Raw genomic sequence first — 12,836 nt, forward strand, 5'->3', positions numbered from 1 at the left:
CAACTTGTACAAGGAAAGGTCATGGAAGCTCCATAGACACAGCCAAACTCCCTGAGGGACCGAACTGCTGGGCAGAGGGCTGTGGGGACCATGGTCTCGGGGAACATCTAGCTCAATTGGCATAACACAGTTTATAAAGAAAATGTTCTACATTCTACCTTGGTGAGTAGCGTCTGGGGTCTTAAAAGCCAGTGAGCGGCCATCTAAGATACTCCACTGGTCTCACCCCTTTGGGAGCAAGGGAGAATGAAGAAAACAAGACACAAGGGAAAGGACTAATGGACCACATCTACAACGGCTTCCACCAGACTGAGTCCAGTAAAACTAGATGATGCCCAGCTAATACACCACTGACTGCTCTGACAGGGATCACAAGAGAGGGTCCCAGACAGAGCTGGAGAAAAATGTAGAACAAAATTGTAACTCAAAAAAAAGACCAGAGACTGGAGAAACCTTGTGAGAATGGCCCCTGTACATCCTTTTAGATCAGTAATGAAGTCACTCCCGAGGTTCACCCTTTAGCCAAAGATTAAAACATAAAACAAAATGAGACTAAAGGGGCACAACAGCCCAGGGACAAGGACTAGAAGGCAGGAGGAGACAGGAAAGCTGGTAATAGGGAACCCAAGGTCAAGAAGGGAGAGTACTGACATGTCATGGGGTTGTTAACCAACGTCATAAAACAATATGTGTACTAACTGTTTAATGAGAAACTAGTTTGTTCTGTAAAGCTTCATCTAAAGTACAATTTAAAAAGAAAGAAATACAACTATGAAGGAAATACAATTAATTTTATACTTATTGAATTTGAAGTGAAAGCTAGAAATGCAGGATATATAAAAACTAAAGCTCAAGGGAAAGTCAGGATCAGAGATACAGGCATGGAAACCACTAAAAAGACAGATGGTTATTTAGACAGAAACAACAAAAATGCTAAGGTCATAAATTATGCATTAAAAAATTCCATTTTTAAAAAACACATGTAGTACATATACGTAGGTAGAACTCTACAGGATTTCTTATTTCCTCCATTTTACTCAAATTATATTTTTAAAGGAATCCTTGGGTGGTGCAAACAGTTAGGAAATTCAGCTGCTAACCAAAAGGTTGCTAACCCAGAGAAACCTCAGAAAAAAGGCCTGGTGATCTACTTCCAAAAACTGAGTCACTGAAAACTCTATGGAGCAAAGTTCCACTCTGACACACACAGGGGGTCGCCATGAGTCGGAGTCGATTTAATGACAACTGGTTTATATTTTTAAAAATTTCCCTTCAGAGCATGTATTTGTTTTTTAACTTAGAAAATTACAAAGGTACATCTCAATAAATGGTTTCTAAATTACCAGTTCAGTCTTCAGGTCTTGAATTATAGTAGCCTCTCTGTTCAATTCTTCTGTCAGATGTGTCACTCTTTGTTCAGCAGCTTCTCGAAGACTCCTTTCTTCATCATATTTTGACTTTATATCTAAAGATAGTTATATAAATACTAGTTTCATTATATTAACTTTAAGGAAGGACAGTTTTATAAATTCCTGACTATTACTTTATACAAATATATATTACTCTAATTCAAATGTACATTCTTATATAACCATACATACATAATACCATGAAACTATACTTTTGATTATATTAAAAGCCAAACTTAAAAATGATCAAATCTGGTTTTGTCCACATAATACTAACTATTTAGCATTGATCTTTAGTGTATATTTAATCAAATACAATATTTTACTTAAAAGAATACATATAATTGATAACATAATCAAATGTTGAATCTGTATTATATTATTTAATTTCTTCAAAATTTTACTTATACTTGTAAGCTAATCTCTAAGCATACAACAAAAGAAAATTCGCCTTTTCTAAAATTCAAAAAGAATTCTACAGAGAAAAACAAGTCCTTTGAAGGGATGAGGTGAGGGGAAAGAGAAATTAATTTAGGTAACAACCCTGTTATCATTAAATTCCATTAACCATTACCACAGTCTATAACAACTGTCTTATCATATTAATATAACATGTTTACTTCTAGGATATATAATGGTCAAAAGACAATAAGACCGACTTATTTACTAGGAAATTCTGGTCCCATTTACCTGCAATTTCAGTAGCAAGTTGGGCTGCTTTCTGCTCAAATAAGTCTTTCATTTGCTTAATATTAAAATTTTCTGTTTGGGCTTCTTCTAATTGTTGTTCCAAAGACTGTAGCTCTACAAAAAGTGAAGCAGTTATTTAAATACAATGTTAATTACATTTATTAAATTGTAATTACTTATAATCATTGCAGTAGTTAACAATAAACATGAGTCTTACCCAGTTACAAAAAAAGCAGAGCATTTTTTCACATCTCAAAAATTAAGTATCTTTGACTCATCTAAGGCACAAGTCATAGTTTACAAACATTTTAAACCAAAGAAAGAAATATTTAGAATTTTCCCCAATAATCTGTAAATATTTGTTTAAAGTTGTTTTGCTTTCACATTTGAGTTATTTTTCCGCATCTGTCAACTGAACAAAAAGGAATATATTCTGCTTCTCTAATAAAACTAGTTATAAAGTGTGATAAAATTAGAAATGGCTTAAGAATGATTGACGCCTTGAATAAAACAATTAGTCAACTGCTAATACTTCATTCTCATAAAAGAAAGAGATTTCAGAGAGAAATTAAATACAGTAAGTAACCTCAAAACATATTTACAATATTCACTGAGCATTCCTCCAGTAAAAGACAGCTTGTACAGAGGCTAGCTCCATCATTGTATTTCTAGGCAAGAAGAGTACATAACTCCTTACAACAGATTTAACCTTATATTAAACAACCATTTCACTGTACTATTCCAGAAGTTTATTTCTAACTTTAGAAAATAATAAACTAAAAAATACAAAAATTTGAGCTGACTGATTAAATTATAAAGTCCACCAGTACCTTTCTAAACCTAGAATATCAGCATTATTTTCATTCTTTTAGAGCCATAAAATAGAACCACAAAAAAAAAATTTAGCAGGCATCAAAGAAAAACATGGAAGGAAAAGGAAATATATATATGCTTTAAATAAATTTACCTGCTGATGAATCAGCCACCAATCCATCAGGTTTAGACTCCTCAATGGAAACAAAAGACAAACAAATACATTAAAAGAAAAAGATAACACTGTTACAATTGTCAATGTTGAAAATCTCTGAAAGTCATATTCTGTCAGGTAACTAATAAGATTTTGGTGCAAATTAAAGTTTGATCAGCTCACATTCTTCCACATCTCTAAGGTACCACTACGCAGACTGGTATAATAATTTAACTGCAGTTCACTGGTTCTAAGATAGAATTAAGATGTGTGAAAATTATTATGGGTCTTGGAATAGATGGCACCTTAAATTCCATGAAACCAGTAATAAATAAATAATACAGATTATTATAATATAAATATAGACTCTAAAGCAAATACTGAAGTCAGCAGACAAGAGTCAATCTTATAGTATTTGAAAATTTGCATACAGACTAAAATATGCCATTAAACTAACACTACTAACAAATTTGGCTTTAAAAGGAGACGTTTTTAATTCAGGATTATAACCATCTTTAAAAGAAGTAAAAATAAAAAGCACACTTCACCAGGTTTAATTCATCATGTGCATTAGAAACAAAATAATATACCACCTTGGCATTATTCTCTTGTTTAAAAGAATTATACACAACTGAAATACTTTCAAAAGGCATCTTATAGTACACCTGATTTTTTCTTTTCTTGTACACTGAGAAATTAGACATATTAATTGCTAAGAATCATCAATATTTAAAATACATTCTCCCCCAAAGGTAAATTTCCTACCAAAAAAATTTACACATTGCATTGTGGAGAATTTATTTAATTAATTAAATGGGAAATAGTCACCTCAAATGTAGTAAACAATATCCTCTCTGTTTTCAGGTAGAGAAAATAATACAGCCCATGTATGATTAATTGTTAATGGCATCTAGGTAAAACATGAATAAATGAACTATCAGTATTTTAGATAACTAAAAGGCTCTTTAACGTTAACAGCATCCACAATTAGAGAAGCTGAGTAGTAGTAAAACTGGTATCTTATTATTCATTTATTGGTTTTTGTCTTTTCCAATCAATGACAATTCTTGGTACAAAGAAAAAAGAAGGCTGAGTGAGAGCCACAGTGTACTAAGATAATGCACAAAGGGATCACTAATTACGTTATCAAAATACAGGAACTATTTTTAAAGTGTACCCACTTTATTCCTAAAAATAAAAACTATACAATGGATTCGGCAAAAATCATTATTCTTTATGTACTTTCACTATAAAACTCAATATCGTTTTAGAATAAAAATCACAATTGGTTAAGGCGTTTACTTACAAAATACATTAAAATATAAACAATCTATGATGTCAAAAATAATCCCACCAGTCACAGATAACCACTTTTGATAAAAGTGATTTTGTTTTTTGCTGTTATTTTTATGTAAAGTAACACAGTGCGTGTGTGTGTACATATATATGTATCTTTTATTGTTTTATAAAACCTATCATTAATATGAGTGTTCTCATGTTTTTAAACTATCTTCACTAATATAAATTGTAAACAGATAAACAATAGTCCTTCCCCTACCAACAGACATTCTAGTTATTTCCAATTTGTTACAAACACACATCCACTGAAGAGGTTCATTACTGTTTGAATCTATGAGTTATAACTATTCAGGTATGCTGCCACACAATTAAATAAAGCAGCCTGATATAAAAAACAATCTTTAAGATAACTGATTCTTAACAAAAGCACCTTTAAAAAGTTATATCTTCACTTCCCATGTATTTCTGTACATTTATTAAAATTGCAAAGGACATATGCTGTAGGCTATTAAAAACTGGGAAACAAATTACGAGGTTATTTGTATCAGGCCACCTGCTTATAAACAGGCATTATGCTTAATTTTCAACAATGAAAATAAACAACTAATAAACATGCTTCAAGTATTTGAAAGCAATTACTTGCTGCTGCAACCCTTGAAATTTTTCTAATTCTTTCTTTAATTCTTCCGAGTACCATTTTTCTTCCTAGTGAAAAATAAAAAAGATTTTTTAATTAGTCTTTTTCTTTTATTACCTGAAACACTGAAAATAAACAATTATAATTATTTTTATTCTAACCTTAAGTGAAGCCTGTAGGTCCTGGACCTCTTGTCTCAGTAGTGTTATGTCATCTCTAAACACATATGGAGGGAAAAGGAATTAATAGTTAAAGTCCTTTAATTAACAAGCTGGTCTATTAACAAATCATAGCGAGTGATTACGTATTAATATTCTAGTCTTCTCAAATCTTAAAAAAAAAACTACTGTAGATTTATACATAATGGCATATATATATGAAACTCTTGGAAAGCTCATTGAATTGTTCACAAATGGAAAAACTTTTCTCATGTAAATAATGATATAATTGACTGTCATGTGCCTTAGCCAGAAACAAAATGTCTCTCCATTATCTTACCAACAATAAGCACCAATGGCTTCCTATTCCAGTTAGCATAAAATCTAAACTCATTAAACAAAGCCTATAAAGTCTGCACAATCTAGTCCTTGCCTATTTCTTCCTTATTGCTATCCCCATCATTCACTTAGCTATAGCAACACTGGATTCTTTTGGTCCTTCTTACATTCTGTTCCTCTCACCTAGAACTGAAGCGACAGTATAACAAAGAAAGGCAAGCAGAAGACCACTCTAGACCCTGATGCAGGAGAGAGATCCTGTGAGACAGCACATTTCAGATCACTATTCTGGATGTCAGGGACACATCTTCCCCTGTTGGGCTGTAAACAGCAGAAAAAGGAACTCTCCTTGTTCCGTGCCACTATCAGTGACTGTCATGATAGATGACAGAACTGGAATGGGAACAGGAGTTGATTAAGAATCCTCAAATGAATTGACTTTAATCTAAAGGGAACAGGAAACCAGACTCAGTTCTAACAATAGGGAAGGCCAAGTCCACTATGGAACAAGTATATCCACATAGTAAATAGGACAGACTGGTGGAAGAGTTAATACTGTAGGATGGGGCAGGGATGGTGGATAAAGGCACTGAGTCAGCTTCATCTGTGAAATACGGTTAACAGCAGAAAAGGAGTGAAACTGCCAACAAGAAAAATGTACACGATGGAGGAATGAATCCTCTACTTTTGAAGTCATTCATAAGTAAAGAACTCATTCATTATTCAACATCATTGCCTGCGCAAGACTCTCAAGGCTAATGTGGGAAGTACACAAGTAAACGATAAACTGTAAGGAACCATTATTAGTTCTATGATAGAAATAGAGGCATAAAGATAGTGGTTGATTCTACCTAGAGGACCCAAGAAGGGCTTCATGATGGAGGTAAACTTTCAGGTAAAGTCTTTAATCTTCTGAATGCTAAGATAAAATTAGATAATAGAACCTTCTTACTTTTGTTGACTCTTAAAATTTATCTTTTCTGAAATTTTCACTAGTTTTCATTTCTGTTTTGTGCACGTGTGTGTCCCCCATCCCCGTCTCTTTCCCACGTGGTTCTATAAAATAATGTGATTTGCAAAAACTATGTATCAACTACAGGACACTTAGTCTTTACGTGTATATGGAAATGTGTATGTACCTTAAATTTTTCCCTAATGTTTTTATTATATATGTAAGTTTATGTTTATAGATGTATAGAATATCTCTAGAAGACTACATAAGAAACTGATGAAAAGAAGTGAATGGCTAGGGAAAAGGACAGGCAAGGAGTCAATTTTTACCATGTAACTTTCAAACCATACGAATTTTGTATGACATACATGATACCTATACATACCATTGTGGGTTGAATTGTGTCTCCCAAAAAGATATGTTGAAGTCCTAACTTGCAGTACCTGTGAATGTGACCTTATTTGGAACCAGGGTCTTTTGCAGATGTAATTGGTTAAATTAACATGAGGTCATACTGGAGAGTAAGGTGAGTCCTAATCCAATATGACTAGTATCCTTTTAAAAAAAGGAAAAGAGACACATACAAAGAGACACAAAGAGAAGATGGTCACATGAAGATGAAGGAAGAGATCGGACTTACGTTGCTATAAGTAAGAAATGCCTGGGACCACCAGAAGCTATTGCCTTAGTTACCTAGGGTTGCTATAACAAAAATACCACAAGCAGATGGCTTTAACAAAGAGAAGTTTATTCTCTCACAGTCTAGTAGGCTACAAGTACAAACTCAGGATGTCAGCTCCAGAGGGAGGCTTTCGCTCTGTCTGCTCTGGAGAACGTCCTTATCATCCATCTTCTCCTGGTCTAGGGGCTTCTCAGGCCCAGCGACCCCAGGGCCAAAGGACGTGCACTGCTCCAGCTGCTGCTTTCTTGGTGGTATGAGGTCTCCCTGTCTCTCTGCTGCTTCTCTCTTTTATAGCTCAAAAGAGATCGGCTTAAGACACAATCTAATCTTGTAGATCTCATCAACATTAAGTGCTGTTAATCCATTTCATTAACATCCTAGTGATAGGATTTACAACACATGGGAAAATCACATCAGATGACAAAATGGTAGGAATCATGGCCTAGCCAAATTGATACACACTATTTTTGGGGGACACAGTTGAATCTATGACAGCTATGCAAAGAAGAATCCCTCCCCTAGAGCCTTCAGAGAGATCATGGCACTGCAGACATCTTGATTTTGGACTTCTAGCCTCCAGAACTGTGAGAGAATAAAATTGTTTTAAGTCACTCAGTTTGTGGTACCTTGTTATGGCAGTCCCAGGAAACTGATACACATACATTTTAAAACCCTGGTCCAAAAAAAAAACTACTAATGCATCAGGTTCCAGATATTTTATTGGTATGATGGAAAGGTCTCATGGCCCACCAAAGTCATATGGGCTTTTGATCTTAAAGAAATACCCTGCCCATAGTCACATGTTATGCAATGTTGTTGCTGTGTGCCATCAAGTTGATTCCGCCTCATAGCGGCCCTATGAGACAGAGTAGAACTGCCCCACAGAGTTTCCTAGGCTATAATCTTTACAGGAGAAAATCTCCAGGTCTTTTCTCCCATTGAGCCACTGGGGGATTCAAATTCCTGGCCTTTCAGCTGGAAGCAAAGCACTTAACCATTGCATCAACAGGGTGCCCAATGTGATTGGAAGAGCTTAGAGAGGAACAGGAGGATAAGAAGAAGAGGTACAATAAAAGATTAAGTCTAAAAAAGTAGCCATAGTAACTATTCCATAGGCAAAGAGAAACTACTGAAAGTTACTATTTAGGGCAATAGCAATCAAATTTGCATTTAAGAATATGACTCTGGCAGCAGTATGGAGAATTAATCCAAGAGGTTTAAGACTGATGGCAGAGAGCCAGCTATAAATAATGAAAAACATTTTTGAGTGAGTGATGATGAGGTCTAAAAGTGTAGCAGTGAGGATGAAAAAGAATGGTGAAGATGTTAAGGAGACAGAATTAACTAAACTTTGGGATAGATTAGATGGGAGGTGCAGAGATAGGTATGTCAAAATGGGCACGCCCAAGTTGCTGGCTTTAGTAACTCTTTAAGAGATAGATAATGTTGCCACTCACCAAAAGGAGTAACATAAAGAGCAGGTTTAGAAGAAAATATAATGAACATCAACTCCTGCTTGAGTTGCCAGCCAGCCTGCCTGCTTTAAAGATTTCAGACTCAAGGCTGCAGCACCAACTCCTGCCTGAGTTTCTAGCCTGTCAGCCTGCCCAGAAATGCCTGCCAGATTTCAGATTTGCCAGCCGCCACAATCACATGAGCCAATTCTGTTTTTCTGGAGAACCCTGACTGATACAGGTTTTAGTACTGAGACTGGTTCTGGGGGGGAGAATCTTAAGAATGATTTTTATGAATTGATTCTGGGGTTTCTGGAAGCGGTTCTCTAATCTAATCAGACTGAAAGTCACTAATAACTCTATTTCAAGTGGTAAAGAGGGCATTGATAATTCATGGCATGATGTGGCAATAGAGATACACAAAATCACCACTGGATAATCCTAATAAATTAATCATAAAAGGCAAGGTTCTGGGTGGGCATGTATTTGATACCTTACAACATTTTTGTAAAAATAGTGAGTATAATAAGACTGGATGACTGCTCCGAACTGTGCAAGAGACAGTGGGGAAAGAAAAGGGTGAGATAAGGGCTTCAAATTCCCAGCTCAAGCTCTACATAAATGATCTGAAACTTCTCTGTCTGTCCTGAAAAGAAGTCTTATCTCCTGTAGCCAAGGAAATGAGATTTTTGAAAATCAAACCCAGGGTCTCAACCTGTGAGTGGCTGAATTATAACGCAAATTGAATTCCCAACCTTGCAGAGTGTTTGTTATTCATTTGCTGTACTGATGATTGGGAAGGAATGGGATCCTGAAAATTGGAATGGGGACATATGGGCAGATACCAATGAAGCTGAGGACACTGAATTAAATTCTGCTGGTCTTCCTTGTCAATATAATCAACCCTTCCACCCCCGTCTGAGATCAGCCCTGTTTTGCCTGAGGAAACTATAGTGACCTCTCCTGAGTAGTTGCCTTGCAAGACACTGCTGATTCTTCTCAGGACCTACCTCCACCAAACTCCTTTGCTTCCAGACATATAACTACACTCAAGTACCAGCAAGCCCCAAAAGGTGTGGAGGTACAAAGTCTGATCCATGAAGAGGTGCACGATACACCAAACGAAATGCATGATATCTCCAATTTTTAGAGATGCAAATCTAGGTAATACGTATTAGAATGGATATTAAGGGTATTGGATAATGGTGGAAGGAACATAAAGTTGGATCAGCCAAATTTATTGGTATGGGCCCACTAAGTAGAGATTGTGCATTCAATATTGTACCTCAAGAGGTCAGAAAGGGCCCTAACAATTTGGTTGGTTGACTAAAACATGAACCAAAAGTTGCCCTATACTAAATAAAGCTGAAATGCCAGAACTGCCTTGATATACTATAGAAGAAGATATCCAAAGGTTTATTAAGTGGATTTATCATGTAAGACCTACAAACCTACCCCGTAAGGCTCTTTTTACCACAACTGTTAGAAATAAATTTGTGAGAAGAGCACCAGCCTTAAAGAGCTCTATGGCCACTCTTCTGCGTAGGTCAGACATTAGAGTGGCAACTACTGCCACTGAACTGGGATCCTTAAATACAATGAGGAAAATTAAATCCTGGGGTGGCAGGAGCCAAGCAGCGGCACTTAACTGCCAAAGACAAGGTGAGCATAATTACTATACAGTGGAGCCAGAACAGTAATCAGTGTAGTCTGACTGACAGAGATCCATGTTGTTGGCTAATGGATCATAGTGCTCCTAGAGGAGAAATAGATGAAGGGCCTACTAAATTCTTACTTGATCTATATAAGCTAACAAGTTCTAGGTTAAGTTAACAGAAATATAACGAACTGTCAAAACAGAGAGTTTTGGCCACTCAGTCAATTCCCAGCCATCACCTATGGCCTCATGTGGAGTTCCTTCAATCAGCTGACTAAGGAAGAGAGAACTCAGGTTTACAAATGGTTCTGCGAGATATGCAGGCACCACTGGAAAGTGGATAGCTGCGTCATTACAGCCCCTTTTTGGGAACCCTTGAAGGACAGTGATGAATGGAAATCCTCCCGGGGCAGACCTTCAAGCATCATACCTGGTAGTTCATTTTGCTTAGAAGGAGAAATAGCCAGAGGTATGAGTGTACACCATTTCTTGGGCTGTGGCCAATGTTTTAGCTGGATGGTGAGGGACTTGGAAGGAACATGATTAGAAAATTGGTAGGGGAAAGAGATACGTGGATACACTTCTCTTAACTGGCAAAAAGTGTGAAGATATTTATGTCCCACACGACTACTCACTAAAAGGTGACCACAGCAATCAAGTGGATGATCCATTCTGTGAATACCAGCCAGACTCTTTCCCTCCCCATTCCTCTCATTGCCCAATGGGTTCATGAACAAAGTGCCCACGGAGGAAGGGATGGAGGTTATGCATGGGTTCAGCAACAAAGACTTCCACTCACAAAGGCTGACCTGGCTACAATCAAAGCTAAGCGTCTAACTGGCCAGCAGCAGAGACCAATACTGAGTCCCCAGTATGGCACCACTTCCTGGGGTAATCAGTCAATAACCTGATGGCAGGTTGATTACATTGGACTGCTTCCATCATAGAAGGGGCAGCATTTTATTCTTACTGGAATAGACACTCACTCTGGATACAAATCTGCCCTCCCTACAGGCAATGTTTCTGCCAAAACTAACATCTGTGGACTTACAAAATCCCTTATCCACTGTCACAGTATTCCACACAGCATTGTCTCTGATCATCACCCACTTAACAGCAAATAAAATACAGCAATGGGCCCAAGCTCATGGAATTCACTGGTCTTAACAGGTTGCTTATCAACCTGAAGCAGCTGGCTTAATAGAATATTAGAATACCATTCTGAAGACTCAGTTACTACGCCAGCTTGGTGGCAATATCTTGCAGGCTACAGCAATGTTCTCTAGCAGGCTGTATATGGTCTAAATCATCATCCGATATATGGTGCTGTTCGTCCTATAACCAGGATTTATGGGTCCAGAAATCAAAAAGTAGAAATGAGAGTAGCACCATTCACTATTACCTTTAGTGATCCAACTAGCAAAATTCTTGCTTCATGTCACCAGAACCTTATGCTCTGCTGGTCTAGAAGTCTTAGTTCCAAAGGAAGGTTTCCACTGAACTGGAAGTTAAGACCACCACCTGGTCTCTTTGAGCTCCTTATGCCTCTGAATCAATATACAAAGAAGGGAGTTACTCTACTCCCTATTAACTGGGGTGACTGATCTTGATTAACAAGGGAAAACTGGACTGCTACTGTGCAACTGAGGTAGAAAAGAGTATGTCTGGGATACAGGAGATCCCTTAGGGCATCTCTTTGTAGTACCATGCCCTGTAATTAAAGTTAAAGGAAAGATAAACAAAAACCCAGTTCAGGCAGGAGTACTAATGACCTATACCCTCCAGGAATAAAGGTTTAGGTCACTCCAAGTAAAGAATGATGATCAGCTAAGATGCTTCCTGAAGGCAAGAGAACTATGGAATGGGTAGTAGAAGAAGGTAGTTATAACTACTAGGTATGACCACGTGACCAGCTGCAGAAATGAGGACTATAATTGTTATGAGTACTTCTTACTTTTTTTGTATGTTTGTGTGAGTGTTTGTATCTTTGTTTTCTTACTTTCCTTATACCCTTATCATATAACATAAGATGTAGTAATAACAGTTTACTTCACATTATGATATTTCAGTTTACAGGATATGATGGAGAAGAATGAACATATTGGAGGACTTCGGATGCTCTTCTGGGGACACGGTTTGTGTGTTTTTGGTAACATGCAGGATAACTGCATCATGTTAAGAAGAAGTATGACTTTGTTATTGTCTTTATTTGGAGATTAAGTATGGTTTAAGGAGATGTGTACAGATGCTAAGTTGACAAGGGGTGGACTATGATGATTCGTCTTATGTGTCATCTTGGCTAGGATACAGTAACCAGTTATTTAGTCAAACACTACACTAGGTGTTGTAATGAAGGTATTTTGTAGATGTTAATATCTATAACCAGGTGAGTTTAAATAAAGGAGATTACCCTCGAAAATGTGAGTGAGTCTGATTCAATCACTTAAAGGCCTTAAGATCAAAAACTGGCTTCCTAGGGAAGAAATTTTGCCTCAACACAGAAGCATAAAATGCCTGAATTTCCAGCCTGCTGGCCTGATCTACAAATTTCAGACTTGCCAGATCCCAATTCCTTAAAATAAATTAAATATA

General features: G+C 36.7%; 1 protein-coding gene across 1 annotated transcript in view; it reads right to left on the reverse strand.

The window, feature by feature from the left end:
* LOC101352813 (early endosome antigen 1) overlaps positions 1–12,836 on the reverse strand; it is a 150,187-nt gene that overhangs the window by 90,101 nt on the left and 47,250 nt on the right. The window contains exons 4-8 of the mRNA XM_023738584.1: positions 5,164–5,218; positions 5,005–5,070; positions 3,067–3,106; positions 2,100–2,213; positions 1,344–1,465 (exon numbers count right to left, since the gene is read on the reverse strand). Coding sequence (XP_023594352.1) covers positions 1,344–1,465; positions 2,100–2,213; positions 3,067–3,106; positions 5,005–5,070; positions 5,164–5,218 — 397 coding nt within the window. The remainder of the gene's footprint in view (positions 1–1,343; positions 1,466–2,099; positions 2,214–3,066; positions 3,107–5,004; positions 5,071–5,163; positions 5,219–12,836) is intronic.

Source organism: Trichechus manatus, unplaced genomic scaffold, assembly GCF_000243295.1.
Source record: "Trichechus manatus latirostris isolate Lorelei unplaced genomic scaffold, TriManLat1.0 scaffold00119, whole genome shotgun sequence".
NCBI lineage: Eukaryota > Metazoa > Chordata > Mammalia > Sirenia > Trichechidae > Trichechus > Trichechus manatus.